The sequence below is a fragment of the Puntigrus tetrazona genome, chromosome 8 (genome assembly GCF_018831695.1).
Source record: "Puntigrus tetrazona isolate hp1 chromosome 8, ASM1883169v1, whole genome shotgun sequence".
Lineage (NCBI taxonomy): Eukaryota > Metazoa > Chordata > Actinopteri > Cypriniformes > Cyprinidae > Puntigrus > Puntigrus tetrazona.
This window is the reverse complement of record NC_056706.1, coordinates 14,529,115-14,547,852: the sequence shown is the minus strand read 5'-3', so window position 1 is coordinate 14,547,852 and position 18,738 is coordinate 14,529,115. Positions and strand designations below refer to the sequence as shown.

The following is an 18,738-nucleotide window of genomic DNA, read 5'->3' as shown; positions in this document are numbered from 1 at the left end:
ATTAAAAATGTGTGTAGTAAAATGCAGCGACTGAATTGTAATTTTTCCTTTGACAATATGAAGACAGATTTGATGTTTTACTTACAAAACTGCATGTACAATAAAGAGTTTGATGTAATATGTAAAGCTGAAATAAGTTTCTTTGTTTAAGAGGACTCTGGGAACAAGAGAGGAGTTTTTCCCTAAACTTGCGCCAATGTTTTCTTCATATAATCCGCTTGCTGCCGTGACAGACTAAGTATTTGTTCCACACCTCCAGGGAATATCACTGATACTAACCATGAGGACTTTAAGAGTGGGAAGTCGAGTCAGTTCTTTGTATTTCTCAAACCTGACACAACAAATGAACAATGAGAGACTAGACAACTGAAGTCGTGACGGAGGCCCTCCTTTACTGCCAGCGAAAAGAGGATATGAAAATTAGAATCACGGCAGACATTGGTGGAAATGCGAAACTGAAGTCAAAGCAGTCCATTTAGGAGAAGACTTGACAAGACCCCATTGAGCGGAAACTAAAACCTCTTAATCACTCAAATAGCAATGAATAATTCAACACCATTGTTCTTGTTTTAATTACCATTGATGAGGATTAAGGGCTACATGGATGAATAGCTGCATTAGTGATGCCATTTTAATATACTGAGCATGTTCAGATTTAAAATGAGGAGCAGCTGCTGAGCTGAAGTCAAATGCACTTCATACAGCCTAAATATACAAATCAACTGTGTTTAAAGGAACAGCTCACCCCAAAATATTAGGTTTAGTGAATATACAGTGCACACACATGTACACACACACACACACACACACATGTACACACACACACACACACACACACACACACACACACACACACGCGCACACACGCACACACACACACACAATGGTTATCATTCACATCAGCTGTGATTCACAGACTGCAGTGACTTGAGACATGATGAATCTTCATAGACTATCTTGACTATTGTGAGTTATCACTCTGTCTGTATTTGTAGAGCGAGTTGTCTAAAAACAGTCATTCATTTCCTGCAGTCTGTGAACAGCTCAGCACCCGTGAGACATCCAGACGCAAACGTATCGACTATGTGTCCGTCTTATCTGCTGTGCTGATCGGCTCAGCTAAGAAGTCTGATGCTACAGTCAAAAGGCTATCTAGATGTACACAAAACACGTTCGTGCACGCACATACGCACGTACACACACACACACAGGGGCTTGATCATCAATAATGAAATCCACTCATTGATCCCTCACAGCTCTTGTTCTGTACACAGCGCATTTAAACTAAAGTTACTTAAGATACAAAAATCTCAGTAATACAAGCAATACCAGTGAAATTTCATTACCGATTTCGTTACCACTGCAAAACAATAGCTTTTCATCATAAAGTTAGCTTTTAATAAAAGGGCACTTGTCAACGGTATCATTAATAGCATGTTATATCATACTAATAATTAAGTTGGTAGCAACATTAAAATAAGGCTCAATAATTATGAACTAACAGTGAATAACTTTCACAGCATTTAATAGTAGACAATGCTGATTATGCAGTTTCTTAATGTTAACTTATTTTACTTATTATGTACATTGACACCGAATTGTTAAAAATGCATTAATCATATTTAAAATACATTCATTTATATATTCAAAATAAAAAGTGATTATTATAAATGAATCATGAGTGCTTATATAATTCTTACTATAAAAATAACAAATCTTAAACTTAAACATTTAATTTTCCTCTACATCTTCAGCACTGTTTATTTTAAACAATTGTTAATGTAAAAAAATACTGTTTTAACTGCCAATGTTGCGTACAGCTGATAAGGAGAAGATTAGGCTTTGAATTTCACACTACCTAGTGTATGCTCCCTCAAACCTACAGGACAGGTCGGTGCACTCATATCCATCCAACAAAACCAACCACTTACACACAAACAATGTGATTTACATAAAAGACAAGTCCAAAAGACTTTGAAGGGTTGAGAGTTTGTTGCCTTGGTGATAAACAGCAGGAAGTGTCTTGCGTTTTGGTTCATTCAGCAGTCAACAGGCTTACATGGGATGACATGAAGAGAGGATAAAGATGGGAGCAAATAGGAGTTAAATCACCTCACTGTGAGAGAAACAGGAAAGAGAGGACTCCGGAAACATGGAGGCAGCCCTGCTGAGTGGCCTGGCATGTAGCCTGCTTAAAAAGACAGAATAATAGACAGAGCCTGAACAAATAGAGAGCAGGAGAAAAGAGGCAACGGATTACAGAGAGATCCCAAAAGAGTGAGAGAAAGTGGTCTCTGCTGTCCCAATGTAGAAGGAAGAGCCATGCCAAAGGGCAACGTGTGTTACATTGTGATTAGACACTAAAATTGAGCTTATAAGCAAAACAATTCCTGTGGCTAACACCAAGGCCACATAGACTGTGGAAGTAGATGTGTTTCATATGAGCGCATCCATAAAATCACCCTAATGTTGTTTCTCGTGTGTGCGCAAATACGCTACCGCTCAAAGGTTTTCGAAGGAAATGTAGCAAGTATGCATTAAATCGATCCAAAACGGCAGTAACAAAATCTTACAGACCCCAAACACATGAACAATACCGCAGTAAAGGACAAATATTATATGATCCATTAATGTTTATTTTTCCTTACATGTTTTTGCACAAAATAAAATGTAATCTGCTACGTGTAGTCCACAAAAAAACAAAATTGGTTAAAATTGGTGTCCGAAACGCCAATCATCCGATGGAATCGGTGTGTGTGAAACAGACTCACTGGTCACAGTGACCGTGAATCAGCTATTGAGGAAGTGTGCAGGGATGTCTGACCACGACACTCAACTTTCCAAAGGAAACACACGTTTGAAGCAAGGTCATCTTTACAACAAAAATAAACATGCACTCAAATATTCACACAGATAGCTAGCAAGCTAGATAGCTAGACAGACAGCTAAATTAGATAGATAGATAGATAGATAGATAGATAACAATTAATTAATCCTAAACCAACTTTTCAAAGTTCAGCGGACAAAGACTTAGAAAGTGAAGAATTCCTTGGAGCATTTTCATGTCTACACTTGCCCATCCACAGCAGTTCTCACGTCACACTGTCAAACAGACACTACCAGGAAGTCTTAGGAAAGCCTTCGGTGGAACAAAGTTGTAAAAACGACCCTCTTTTCCTTGGAAGGAAACATTAATTATTGAGAATTTATGTTTGAAATGACGGACTCAAAGCTATTATATAACGCTATTTAAATCCACAAATGGAAAGGCGAAGATGCAAAGACTCCTGAACTTTAAATCACAGTCCTCTGGTTAAAAATGAACAGGGCAACCGAGTGCAGATGGTTCAGTGTCTGCTGGCAGAGGACGCAAATGCATCACACAGTTCAACACGAGGCAGATTAAACTGTCATGACGCAATATCAGCATTTCTATCCTGCGATAATACCAAAAAAAAAGTCGCCCCACTCTTAGTCTTTTTCCTTGCACCGATATGTGCACACACACACACAGTCACAAACCACACACACACACAGATCATCTTAATCCGTGTGTTTGAATATGATCCCGAAGGGAGCGGAGAGCGCCAGATGTGTACGGCCAGGAACAATCCATCTCAGGATCAGATTCACTTATCTACTCTAACATAACCAGCTGCTCATAACTATCTTCTCTAACTCGAGGATCAAAGTTTATCCAAGGCTGCATTAGACGATCTGAAAATTCTATAGTGAAGAGGTTCCTGCGGTGCAGGTCCCGTACAATCATGTAATGAAATGCAAATAAACAACAAAATAAGAAATAAAACTATAATTATAAGCACGCCCACACACACACTATTATTCACATAATAGATAATCATTCACATAAATATACATATACACAGGTTATAAATTATATATTTATTATATATTTCCAAATATTCTACCACATATGCTTCTAATTCAAACAGTACGCTCATTAGCTTGTGTAACTTCTTTTTTAATCTGTTCTGTTATTTAAAAGGCAAAAACAAACAGTGCCCTGCTTTTATATTTATCACACAATTAAATTTAAATCAACTGTGCTCCGAACACTTAAGCATTTATAAAGCAGGACACATCTTAATGTAATTTTTTTTTTAATTCTATTTTTATCACAGATAAAGATTTCACAGTTATGTCAGCAGCGTGAACGAATACAGATTCCTCTATATGTGTGCATATGGTCCCTTAAGAGGAAGAAGTATGTCAACAGGACATATCTGTTGTGTGAAAATATCATTTTTGGCAGGTTTACATGTAAATCCAACTCGTGAAACAAAGGATGTGGACTATGTGTGTATCATTTGTTTCATCTGGAGCATGTGGTTATTGTGTCTCAAGTTTCCGTAACACCTCAAAGACAAACTGGTGGACCGTTTTCCCCACAGAAGGGAGACGATGTAAATATAGCCGGCAGGAAAAAGCTCTTCAGTGCACTGACAACCATTCAACTGTTACTATTTTGGATAAAGCGACTTCCTGTTTGTGACACACCATCCACAGCGTCACATCAACACCAAAGCAACATCACAGATAAGCTTTTGACGCGGCTTTTTTCAAGTGTCCATTTAGTTTTGGACATTTTTCTTGAGTGCGCGAAGTCGAAAAAAGACTTTGGCATCCTGCAAAACTAATAATAGAAAAGGAACAAGCATATTTACACAGAGGAAGCAGGTTAAATATCAACGTCACTTCAGTGTAAAACTCTTCTTCTTCCCAAGTTGGTCGTGAATTTGAAACAGCAAAAAATAAGTTCCCCTAAAAACCAAAAGCGATCACCAATTAAAAGTAGCAGCGTATCTGAAATCAACAGAAGGCAAACTTCTCTAAGCTCGGGGGGTTCATCATTACCTATTTGAACCGACAGTATTTAGTGACATTTACTTGAACTTCAGTAATTCCAGATCAGGTAACTTTTCTTCATCTTTCATTTGATATGTCGAGCTTCCCCTCTAAAAACACAAAAATCAAAAGTGAGAATATAGTCATCCAAAGTTGCGAATTTAACTTTAGTGAAATATTGTTTAGAAATAAACATTTGAGGACAAGCATCGTTTCCATTCAACGAGTCAAAGAGAGCAAACTCGTCACTTCCTGATTATCTTGCACTATACATCATTAAAAAAAGTAGGAGAGGCTACTGAATATAATAATTTTTCTATCTAATAAATTACTTGCACTGAACAAGCAGACAAAACACACTGAATGTGGTTATTGCTTTTGGAGGTGGATGTCTGCTGTTTGGGAAACCAGTCGTGTAACAATGAAACAGAAATACATTAATGACAGCCTTTGCTCATTTCCAAATGACCATAGTAACATTTCAGATGCTGTGGAACAAAATCGGTCAGCTGGTTAATTCAGGATTTGCCATCCTATAGCGCAAAGTCACATTACTTTTTTTGATGCTCTAGGAGGAATTTATTCACAAAATGCATTTCCATCTCCCATTATTCTTAAAATTCGTATTTCTATCACTAGTTTCTGACGCGAAACTTCAAAAAGGGCATAATACCAAGGCTATGGGAACATAGCCGGTGACAGAAACGGGTATTTCTTAATATATTTCACAAGGCATGTATGATTGATTAAAGCCTATTCGTTTTAATATGACGTCCACATTCCTGGACACTCTCAATAATCATTCTTCACATTACGATATAAAAAAAGCTAAAAGCAGTGCCAGGTAAACGTGGGAGGACAGAATGCATTTATTTGGTGCGCTCAGTCTGTAATAAACACGCAGTAGGGTAGATTCCATGATGACAGGTCTGTGGGAACAGCCCCCTTCGTGTCTTTCTTTGTAAGCTGGAATTGTAAACATCTCCACACTTCACTCACTGACTCAGACTAACAGTCTGGACTTGCTCAATAGAGCTGTTTTCATAACTCGTGTAATAATCGAATGACAATGGTGGAAGGCAGCACAGTCACAGTGCCGGAATAAAACAATAAGTACATTTCTAAGATGGATGATGGGAAACGTTTTGTAAACAAAGTCTAAAATTACCTTTCAGAAAAGTGTTTTCAGTAATTGTACAACAATAGGGAACTAACGAAAATCAGCTCATAAAACATGAAAACAATTTAGAAATTTTCTAGTCATTTTTCTATTTTTGACATCAAAACAATGTATCTTTCTATCCTTTGTTCTTTCTATGCTTTGTTCTTTCACTCTCACTCACTCTATTCTTTCATTTTATTATCCCCTTCATGTTTTAGTTTTATAGTTCAATCTATAATTCTTTTGCTCGCTTTTTCATTCATTCATGTCTAATTGTTTGCAGTGTTAATTGTTCTTTTAACCTATCCTTTTATTCTCTCAATCCTTCAGTCTTTTGTTCTTTTATTATCTATCTATCTATCTATCTATCTATCTATCTATCTATCTGATGAATTAAATCAAACCACGTAAACATTGCTACTCCCAGTTGTCATGTTGAATGTCCTGAACTCATTTTGATGAAACCATTACGACAAACAAGCCTCATCATGCTGCCAAACACTTTAATACAAACTTGGGCTTTAAAATATCCGAATATGTGTTCCTTGTCTCCTGCTGGGACAACAGATGAAGTGAGTGACACCTAAATCCAGCACCTGATCGGGACCGGGTTAACGATGGGGCCACTGGCCTTCACTCCACACACATCGATTTCAGGAGAGGCCTCTGAGAGTATGGAGAAAAGTGCCGTGGTGTTAAAAGGATTTGCTTCTTCAGTAAATCAATGGAGCTCTTGACAGCACGGTCACCGGGGAGGTGGTCGGTCATGCGGGTGAGAGTGGAAATGGATTTTACCAGAAAGTCACGCAGACACATTTGCATGGCTACAAGAGGCAACTAAAAAATAGCCTCCGTCAAAGTCAATTCACTTAGCACAGCCAGTTAAGGAGTCAATACAAGATTTGCTTAGATTTATTCTGGAAGAAAAATAGCAGCTGGTCGATAAATGGGATGCCTTACGTACTGTATATAGTATCAAGACAGGACAATGACCAAAACGTTTCGCTTTTTCCTAGCATAAAATGCTATTAGTAATTCTGTGTCACCCTAACGTCTGGCTTGAGACAATTTAGGGAGTGGAAAAGCATAGCTGGTCCTCATATTCATGAGAAATTAAAATAGCAATGGTTTTCTGCGACACTATTAATAAAGATCTTTCTGTCCTTCTGATGAAAAAGCAAACAGTCCTATCAAACACAGCCTGGCTCTACAACAGATCTTATGGTTACTCTAAAACGCTTTCCAGTGCAATAACGTCATCAACAATAGATGAAAACAATTAGTCTGACCGACATTTTAATATCTAAACCGACCATCTAAGCAATTAAGCATTGGTAAGACCATTAAACCAGCCGTTGGCATGGCAGCAAAAGACTCTGCGGTATTCAAAAGCTTAAGCCTTCAATAAATCAGCAGTGAAACGTTTCTGCTTATTTCGCACTGTGGAAAGAGATAGAGTACTGGCCAAATTTACTTAATTGTTTGGAGTTCCCAAATGGACTTTATAAGCAAATCCCATCTTGAATCAAAATATAAACCCAGGGCCTGGGAAAGGGTGGCAGGGTGGCACTACCGCTGGACCTGAGGAGTGCATGTGTTTAACCGCACACCGCCTGCTGGTTTGGCTGATGGCCAGTTCCCTCATGCTTCACCAAAACACTTCCATCGCCCATCGGCTGCCTTCATTATGGAGGAGGATGAATGTGACCACACCAGAGTCATTAAATTCTCTTTATTTATCAGATAGGTTGAGAAGGGCTAATGAGAATCAGGGTGGGACTACCTAACATACTCATTAAAAATGCTTAAATAGATCTGAGTGAGAACAGGGTACATCAAAGCTTTTTTAAATGTCCAAGTCTGGACTTTAGTAACACTGCAAACACAGCCACATATCAGGGCCCCTAAAATGTAACTTAAATGATCTAATATAAGAAAAAATGTGTGACAATAAATAAAAATACATTTTCCTTAACACAACGTCTAAGCTGCAAGAAAAAACTGGAAATATAAACTGGAAAATGACTCTTATTGAGTCAGCAAAAAATATTCATGAAATTTATGATTGATTCAGACTAGGGGTCAACTGATTATCAGCATGGCCGATTATCGGCGCTGATACTAAGCATTTTTTATAGTTATTGGTATCAGTCATTTTCAACATCGATTTGCTGATAAAATAATTTAAAGCATTTAAAGAATGCTTCAGTAAGAGCTGGTTATTTTTATTTTTATTTATATTAATTTTTACACCAGACATAATATACCTCTTCAAAGTATCGGTTATCGGATTACTTGATCTGTAATAATTGGTATCAGCATCGGCCCTGAAAAACACATATCAGTTGACCAGTTGATTCAGGCTTAGAGGCAATACTGAGTTTCCAGCTGACTCCTTTAGTAAACTGAGAATTGTTTTCTTATTCAAACTGTTAATATGCTTTTATTGTGATATTTATATTTGCTTAGTAGGACTTATATTAATAGTTAAAAAAAAAACTATATTACTAGATATTTTCCAAAATAGTAATGGTTATTATTAAACAAAGTGTGCAACTGTAAGGTTTCAACACGCTGTAATGGGAAATTTTTACAATGTTTTTACCATGTCTTACTAAACAATCAAAAATATTCTATTCTAAATATTCTAAAGAGACTGATATTGATTAGGCACATATAAAACATCAAATTGGAGCCAAATACATCTAGAAAAAAAGTGTATATTAAAGTGTATATCTGTCAGTCTGTGTGTATACTAAAACATCATTCATCACTGTTCACCATTGTTAAAATATAAATATGAAACCTTATACTCAGTGAAGTGAAGAGTTGCTGAACAACTAGCTTTGAGTCTACTATCATTTGTCATCTAAAAAGTAGTTTGGCTCCTAAATGTTTCATGATGGTGATTTTTTTTTCCATAGTACACACACAGAGCAGAGGGCATAAGCAGTAACCACTAAAGGCAGTATATCACATGTCTAGCAAAAACATAAGAAACTTTTACCATAATTCCAGAAGGGAATATTCTAAATTTTATAGGTGATGTATCTGACCTCCAGGCTGCACTTTACAACAACCACTTTCCACACACATGACTGTGCAACAGCCCCCAAGGGTCAGTGCTTGTGGGCCACTTTACATTTCATTAGCCGTGTATTTACTACACTTCTCAAGCAGCTGAGAAATTCCATAAACACTTTAGGCAAGGAGCACAGAAGGCCCTTTCAGTCCCACCAGGGAAGCTGGGTAAGCCCCAGAGAGGGATCAGGGCAAATAACAGTGGAAAGTTCAACTTTAGATTTTTACAGACTGATATTGTCAGTGTAACATTGAGTTCATATGTTTTTTATTTTTGTTTTTTTTAGGTTTTTGCATACAAATTATTAACATTATTTAAAAAACAATGTTATCAGATGTCATGAACGCATGCAATAAATTGTGTAAAACCGATTTTGAAAACTGTTGATTTGCTAATTGATATTTGATGAATTCATGCTTATAATTTACAATCTTTAAAACAGTTGCATATCAACTTTATAGGTTAACATCAATCAGTAATCTAATGAGAGGCAAAAGGACAAAAAAAACGCAGTAGTACAGGGAGGCAACCGAGGGTTATGATGTTACTGTGAATCACGGGGGACCGACAGAACAGAAAGACAAAGAAAATTAGGTCGGATAGGTTACGCTGCTGGGGGGAAATGTAGGAGAGGGGGTGGTCCTGCAGCAGATGAGAGGGACTGGTGCAGAATTAGGACAGGAGGGGACATGACTGAGTAAGACGAGAGCCACATAAATGTACAGCACGTTAAATTAAGAAGACTGCACTGTGCTGAAGACCTCAGGGGAAACACAGAACTGCCTGATTCAGTCACTGTGCTAAATATAATGAATAAGGAAATAAATGCAGGATTGGGAAACTACATAGTTAAGAAAATTGATGTACAGTACAATATATCAAACTTATTAGCTATTGGGTGATAATTAATTATGCATTCTCATTTCTCGTACTTTAACATAAAAGATCACATATGCAAACACAAAAGTAAAAATAATATGAGACTAAATATGCAAAGATTTGGAGATTTTTTGTAATGCTGATTAAAGAAGTCTCTCAAGTGTGCATTTGTTATTATTTATTAAGGGCTGCGTATATTTAATTAATTTTTTTACAATTTTGTACAATTGTACAATTAAATATTCAAAAAATATTCAAAATAGCTGTTTTGTATTTTAATATATTTTAAAATGTAATTTATTCCTGTACTGAAAAGGCTACATTTTCAGCAGAATTACTTCAGTCTTCAGTCATCTGCACCAAAAAGCATTCAGAGACACTGATTTGGTGATAAAGAAACATTTTGGTCCCACTTCATACTAGCTGGCCTTAATTACTATGTACTTGCATATATATTAATCATTTGATATAATGCACTTATTGTGTTCATACAATTTTACCATCATCCCACCTCAATAGCAGCAAAAGTGTTTTGCAATACAATTCGATCACAGTAAGTAGATTGTAATTATTTGTTGATGTAAGTACATAGTAGGTAAGGCTATCTAATATAAAGTGTGATCAGCATTTTAAATTATTATAAATGTTGAGAACAGTTGTGCTACTTTGGCGCTTTGATGAACAGGAAGTTCAGAACTGCAATTTTATAAATAGCTCTACTGTCACGTTTGATTAATTTAATGTGCCCTGGCAAAACAAAAGTATTAATTATTTTACAAAAACTGTACTGACTGACTGTACTTTAGAACGTTTTCATGTTGAATATCCGGTTTCATCTAAAAGACCCAGATTATGACATTAAAACCATTAAAACGCCAACAGAATCCACAGGAAGCCAAAAAAACACAGATTTCAAACCCAGAAAAGCCAGTTCTTCAGATTTGAAGTAACAACACCACTGAAATAGTTTCATGATGATGCTGTTTACTCTTGCCAACAGGGCCCCATTGAAACTCTTTCCATCATTGACATCGTCCTCTGTAATCAAGAGACTATTCTGCCTTTGTGACATAAGCAAACACAGTGTGTGAAAAGGAAGAGGCTGTTTCGGTGGCACAGCAACAGCAATTTTCAGACTTGTGTCAGTCATAGCTGTTTGTTGAGGCAGTTGTTGGGTTTTCCTTTTGCAGGTGTTCCTCTTTCAAAGAACTGTCAAAATGTCCTTTTAACAAACATACCACATTAAAGGTCGACACTCCATAAAAAAGGACAGCCCTTTTTTAAACATTCTGTTTTAATACAGGAAAGCGGACCTTGTCAAATCATTCCATGTGGTATTAATGCCCAAATATAAAACTAATTCTTAGAAAGCAGCCCCATGGTTTTAGATGTGTTGTGACTGTTTTCTTCCTAAATATGGCTTTACATCTGTGCTTCATAAAAAAACAACAGTAGAGTGGGAAGCTCCTCCCATTAATTGACAGTGAGAAAGATGTGCTCTTTCCCCTGCAGCTGGTGATGGTGGTGCAGGGCTCTCTGAGACCCGTGCCAGCTGGACCCACGCCAGCCTGGCCTCAGCCCTGCCCCCATTTACACAGGCCGACCTCAGGACAACAGGTGACACACAAACAGTCACACACAGAAAAGGGCCAGTTAGTGTGTCTTAGGGCACTGGTAGTGCAAAATTACAGTTTAACAGACCACATAAGTAGACTGTTTGAAAAGAAGCAAATTACATGCAGCGGTTGCTACTGCTGTCAGGCTTTATGCGCACATGGTGCACGTTTGATGTTGTACGAGCGGTATTTCTGATGTTGAGGCTTTTGGTGGATTTATGGGCTCTGGCAGATGATAAAACGGAAAAACAACAAGAAGGATAAGAGCCAGCAAATACCTCTCTCGCTATTTCCAAAGCCTTACTGAATGTGAGCCACAGATTCTCTTCGCAAAGCCTCGAAATAATTTTAAAGAATTTTATAATAGCGTTAAACTAAAGATAAAGTGCATTACCAGCTAAAAGGATTTTCGTGCAGCAGGGCTGCGTGCCATTCAGAATTTAATTCAGCAGGTCTTCTTAATTTCCACTGAAATTCTGAATTTGAGGTAACAATGTTTTTTTGAGGTGACATCGGAAATGATAAAAAAGTAAAATTTTAAGAAATTCAGATGTAGTGGTTGAAGGACAGAGCAAACAAAAGAAAGAAAGAGCCAGAATGGAAGAACAAGGAACAGAGTTAACTACTGAAAGAAACATTATCTATCTGTCTGTCTATAGATAGATAGATAGATAGATAGATAGATAGATAGATAGATAGATAGATAGATAGATAGATAGATAGATAGATAGATAGATAGACTGAAATTCAGAAACTGAGTCAAATTCAGATTCTCAGAAACTGAAAGGTAGCCAATTCTTTAATCCTGAATTTTACACAACCCTGCCATGCAGAACCCACAAGGCTGAAAAAACCTGTATCTTCTAGCCAGATTTTTTTTTAGCTCAAGCCAGCATGCAGAGTGAACTCAAGAGTCTACGAGGACTTTAACAAAGGACTGTTTATTTTAATAACACAGCCAGGATTAGGTTGTCTGCCAGGGCAGACCTAAGAGGTGACTTTTAACACCCAGTTGACGGAAGAGAAATCTGCCAACTTTGCTTCCCAAGAAAAATGGCAACGGTAAAACTATAAGAACCACCCGATCTCCTTCGCTGAGTGGTTCTGTCAGCATAATGCCCACAAAGTCAACCTCAATCCATTTCAAGCAACACTTGTGATCGATCACGACAGCAATCGCATTTTCACCCCTGTGAATGAAGTGGATTCTGAAACACGAGTGAAAAATAACCGTTTTACCACAGAAGAGGTCTGAGGAAATATTTTTATTGCGGGTGTTACCTCAAGAGATTTCCACTAAACGTTTTCCTTCTTGAGAAATGCTCTATGGTCATTTTCGGGAGTATAGACATTGTATGACGCTTATATAAGTATGATTCATTTTATAGTACACTCATATTAAAACGCTGCCTTGAGGATTTTCTGACATATCCGGGCAGTTACCGCTGACTGTGGCACGGCATGTGCTTGTTTGGCAAACGCACGTGGCCTCTGTGCTCGCTGATGTTTACACGAGGGAGGGGCAGCAGGTGAGCGTGACTGAGAATGTCGAGGACTAAAATCTGCACATCACGCTGTCTGATCACTTTCTTTCAGGGCAAAAGATCTCAGCGAAGACCGTTTAAACTATCCTGCAAGACTCGAAAGTGCAGTTGTTGAACAGCTTGAGGGCATTAGATTAAGAGTGCAGAAAAGAACTTCGGGAAAGCTCAGAGACAGCCTGAAGAACGGCTGCACTTCCCCACTGGTGTAAATCACGATCCTGTCACTGTAACGCAACTTTACACTGATCATTTGCAATTTGTTTGTGGCGTGCTGAGTTTGCAGCTCTGCGCTCTCTCTGCCTGCTTACGTAACTAGAGCTTGGACTGAGCTGATGAGCTCCTTTTTGCTCAAAAGGAGAGAAATCTGCTCTCGGCTCTGAAGTTTTCTCCCGGTTCATCTATTTTTGTTTTGTCAAATTTCACTTAGTAAAATTGAACTTAAAGAGTTACTGACTTCCTGACTCATTTCATAAAGCATTAAGACGGTCTTCAACTGTAGGCTACAGAGCAAAGAAAACATCATAAAACGTGATGTGAACCAACATGAGCAATGCAATTATGTTGTATTCAGCTTGATCTAGATTTTATTACTGAGCTCTTGCGAAATCATGCAATGGTCTGTTATGAGACTCTAGGCCCAGTTAAAATGGCTTGATATGATTTTAATTCATTCCAAACTAAATTTCAACTTGAAAACATGCTTCAAATGTTCTCCATGAAAAATAGACAGACAGTATGTTTTTGAAATAATTCTCTTGTGCTCTTTTATTGTATTTTTTTCCTTAACATAACTGTTCTCTATTTAAATATATTTTTGGATTGGGATGATATTGTTTCTTCATGTTTTTATCATTATAGCTGTGGTGTCTTTAACATTGAGAATGATTTTTAGAGCTTTATCCGTACCCTTATCATCCGTGCTGTGAACAGGCTTTAATATGCTGATTAGGTGCACTGTAAAATACAGTAACAGCATTTTTAGTTTTACGGTTTTAAGTAAAATATAAAGTTAAATAACTGTTTAATTTCATTAACTGATATAATGTTAATATACCAACATATTAAAGTACTTAAAACTACTTTGTACCTTTGAAATACACTGATAACCACCAAATGCAAGTGGTGTTGAGAAAGTCACATGATGAACCAAAGCCCATTACAAGCAGCTTTTAAATAGTAACATATATAGAAGGTGCTCCGTGTTATTCACACAAACAATAAACACCATTGTGGTGATTAAACTGAAATATGCAGCATTCATTTAACAACATTAGATCCCTTATACAACCCTTATAATGCCAAATTACATTTTTCCCTCTAACTCTAACAATCTTTTGATTAATTTAATACTTTTAGAATAATTTTAATTAGCAAGGATGTATTCATTTCATTTCTCGTACATCATAAAGGTCTCCGAGACTCCAAATTAAGCCAGTCTGCAGTGTTCAAGTTGCGAGAGATTACATGATTGTAAAAATAAAACCGTTAAAGGCCAAAACTACTACTGAGTGCAAGATAGCTTCATATTGACACTTTACTACAAATTACTTTTCTTTTTTGCATTGTGATGGCCTACAATTCAAGAGGAAAACCAGACTGAACGGCTACAATAGCCTACATACCATTTGCATTGTGACCATACATTCAAATGCATCACAATGAAGAACCATTCTTTGTGCTCCCATTCAAACCAATATAACCACAGATGTCTGATCGTTTAGTCCAAGTGACATCTTCAGTTCTCCTCTTAATTTGTTTCTTGTAATTAGCTTTTTACCCCTTCCCCAACAAAAAGCTTTGCAAAATTCACCATGCTGGATGACCCCTTTAGCTTAATTATCCTTGGGCAGGACAACAACACTAATGTGAACTGATGCATAAACGCTCTAAGTGGACAGAGAGTGAGCGACTGCACTGCCTTGGGCCGTTCTTGGCCTCAAACGCTGCAGATCCGACCAGTCGTATCATGACAGCGAGATAAGGAGCAAGAGAAACCACATGGAGAGCTCACACAAAGAAGAGAAATAGTAGAGGGCTAGAATTGTGGTTGGAAAAATAATAATAAAAAAAATATAGAAATGCATTTGCTTTAACTTAATATTATAGTTCAGGTGTTTTTCATCTTGGGTACAGGGGTTGCTTGAAGGAAAACTAAAACTAGTAAAACATATTCTTAGGTTGAATTTTTTTTTAATTTACGATACTACAAATTAAAACTAGAATAAATATTAAGTTTAGAATACATTCAGCAAATATAATGCTATTAATGCTGTAAATGCTATTACACTTTCATTCTGCTTTCTAAGGCTGGTTGAAAATAATTTTTGTTAGATTTTAATATTTAAATAACTTTAAATAACTGTTCTGACAAAATGATTTGCACATAATGATTGCACATAGATAATATCTGGTAACACCATTTCCATTTCAGACATTTTACTAACAGTAAGTAACTACTAGCAGTCATTAGAGTATTAGTAGACTGCCTGATTAATGTCTTTTTGATGGGTCCACAAATACAATATACTATAAGAAACTTTGAAAGTGTAAGTCAAACTTATTTCACTAAGTTAGTAGACATGTAGTTGCAAATTAATGGGCATTAGCTGACATGTAGTTGACATGTAGTTACAAAGTTACTTATAGTTAGTAGAATGCCTAAAGTGGACAATAAAAATAAAGTGTAACCTAATATCTTAATAATCAACTTTTCTTCCAGGCAAAACTATTCTACAATAGTTTTCCTTGCACTATATATGGGTCTTTATGCATGAAATAAAGACATGCCATATGTATGATGTGTATAAATATATAACTACAAGGAGGTAGTCACAATTGAAACTACTTGGTGTCAAAAATGTTAAATAGGTTGCAGAAATAAAGACCTATAAAAGACAAATAATTGGCCAAAAATGTCATCATATAATGGATCTTTGAGCCTTTTGTTCTTTTTATACTCCCACTAAGGGGCAGTGAAATCACATCATCTTCCCACCAAACAGACACTAGAGTACATACAAAATAAACACTGCAAAAATGTCTTCTTACCCAGATCTCCATGGAAACTGTTGCTAAAGTTGCTGGAGCCTCCATCGGCAGGCCAGATCTTGCGAACACCAACAACACTGGCGTCAGAGAGAGCTAGCTGTTGCTTGAGCCGCTTTTGGGACTGTGGGGTAGGGGGGCTGCCACTCTCAAAAGACTGCTGGGAGTGCTGGGATGGAGAGCGACTCTTCTCTCGGTACATTCGGTAGGCGGTGGGGCTCGGGGACACATGGCTGGACTGCCCAGAGGAGAAGTCTTCTTCGCTGGACGTCAGGTTTTCATTGGAGCTGCAATCCGGTGTGTATCCATCCTCAAAACTTCCAGGCGAGTAGGACCGCCTGGGCCAGGTCAAGTGCAGGTCCTCCCCATCTCCCATAATGCCCCCAACATAAACAGTTGTATAGGGCTGACAGTCTGTCTGGTGCCAGTTCTGCTGAGGTGCCCTTCTTCCGTTAAATCTTGCTGAACTGTCCTTGAGAAACCCAGGGTTTAGATCAGGCTCCTCGTACTCACAGTTGTAGACACTGTCCATGGCTCTTTCATGAGACCGCTCTGGTTTACGGATGTCCCCAAAAGCAGTGGACAGATTACCTGGGACAGAATGCAAAGATCTCTTGCGCTCCATCTGCATAGCTTGACTGCCCAGACTACTTATCTTCTCTGAGACATCTCTATCATTGACCCGAACAAGACCTTTCTCATGGTGGTACTCCATGTTGACGTAATAAGGCCTCTCGCTTTTCCCCTCGCCAGATGTTTGAGAATTGGCTCTTCTGATACGCTCAAAGTTTGACCGAAGCGCGGCGACTCCCAACCCCGTGGTGACCTTCTCCTTTGGTGGGGACTCTGGAACACCCTCCGCCTCATGGTGTGCAGGTCCACGTCCAGCAACGGGCCTGAGTGGAGCTTCAACACTCCTTCTTTTGTATGGAGACATCCCATCAACTTCTCCATCTCTGTTCTTCTGCCTGTCCAAGTCTGAGAGATCACATCCCACCACCTCAACACAAGGCTGAGACTCATGGCTGTCCTCTGCTGCAGTTGTGTGCTTCGGTTTGGCTGGGAGACACCTGCTTCCATCAGCTTTCTGGTGATGGGCGTCCGCTGGCTTACGCTCACCTTGTGAGACCCTACTGAAGCCCCATCGCTGAGAGTCATGGCTTCTCCGCTCCTTGGCCAGGAGCGTTTGCAGGTAGATCATTCGAAAGCGCTCCTTGTTCACTTCCATCTCAAGGCGCCTAATAGAGTTACGGCATTTTTCCAGCTCCTGCTCAATGTCTCCAACAGAGTTCAAAGACATCTCAGGAGGATCTGAGTCAGGGAACTGAGCTTTCCACGCTTCCACAAAGCCAACAGGTTCTACCATGATCGCTTACCGCTGGTTTACTTTTTTTAATTGCAAACAAATTACATGTTAAAGTCCACTTGCTTGTAAGAAAATACACCAAAAGCCATGCTCTTTTATAACGTCATATTCGACAAACGAACTTGCGCTGTGAGCATGCAGAACATCATCTCAACATCTGATAAACACTCACTCAGCTGATCTTGGACAGGCACGCAATGTTCTCCATAAAGACCAAAAGCAGAACTCAAACATCCACGTGCACTCCAAACATCTACTGACATCCGCGTTTCATGCCATTTAAATGGCAAATGCTGACTGAGAATCTCTTGCAAACACAGTTTCGCCTGCAAAAAAAATCACTTCTCCCCAATGTTAGTTGATGAAATCTGATTTTTAGCCAATTTCACCGACGTATCCGAAGAAGTTAGTCCTGCTGTTCTCTCAGTCGTCCGTGTTTCTCAGGGATACGCTGTACTCTTGCAGGGTTTCCACGGGCATCGCTGTCCGTCACTCCACATGATCTGACCGCATCTGCGCTCAGTCTCTCTCTTTCTCTCGCACTCGGTGCTGCTGCAGGAAGAGGTGGGACTAGACGACTACATGATAAATAGCGACTGCACAGACAATCTCGGTTTAAAGACACAGACTCGGTTATTCGGGAACAAAGAGCAAGCAATAGCTGTTTGCGACGCCTAGCTTATTTCTCACCCGTCTATGTGTCTTCAGTACAACCGCCAAAGCGAATTCACAGAGAAGCAATCGCAGTAGCCTATCGAATTTGTTACAAACATGTGATCGTTTTAACTTTTTGAATGCTAACATGATATTAATTACCTCAGATTTTAAGACATTCTTAAGATTTTAAGATATTTAAGACAATATTTGAAAAACGAAAAATGTAACTTCTGTAAAACATTTAAACCTATTCTATTGTAAATACACCTGATGGTAGGGTTGTATTTTGTAGCGTCTGTCACGTGAACTTGTCTCCATCTAGCGTTACTGTATGGAACAGCACTTTCGTCGTTTTGAATGTAGCCGCAAAGTTGGAGATATCCGTTGTCCTATTCCTCCTCACATAAAAAAAGGCTAAATAAATAAATATATATGTGAAAGATAGAGCTACACAGATTTAACACCTGAATCCTGTTCGCAGGAAATACATTATTCAGATATATTTTTTGACATAATGTTAA

At 38.2% G+C, this 18,738-nt stretch overlaps 1 protein-coding gene across 2 annotated transcripts in view; it reads right to left on the bottom strand.

The window, feature by feature from the left end:
- Positions 1–18,237, bottom strand: part of si:dkey-91m11.5 (PH_BCR_vertebrate and RhoGAP_Bcr domain-containing protein) — a 38,619-nt gene extending 20,382 nt beyond the window's left edge. The window contains exon 1 of one of the 2 annotated variants that reach the window (XM_043247933.1): positions 16,198–18,237. In XM_043247933.1, coding sequence (XP_043103868.1) covers positions 16,198–17,560 — 1,363 coding nt within the window. In that variant the 5' untranslated portion in view covers positions 17,561–18,237. The remainder of the gene's footprint in view (positions 1–16,197) is intronic. The other variant, XM_043247935.1, reaches the window with a different exon arrangement.
- Positions 18,238–18,738: the final 501 nt, after the last annotated feature.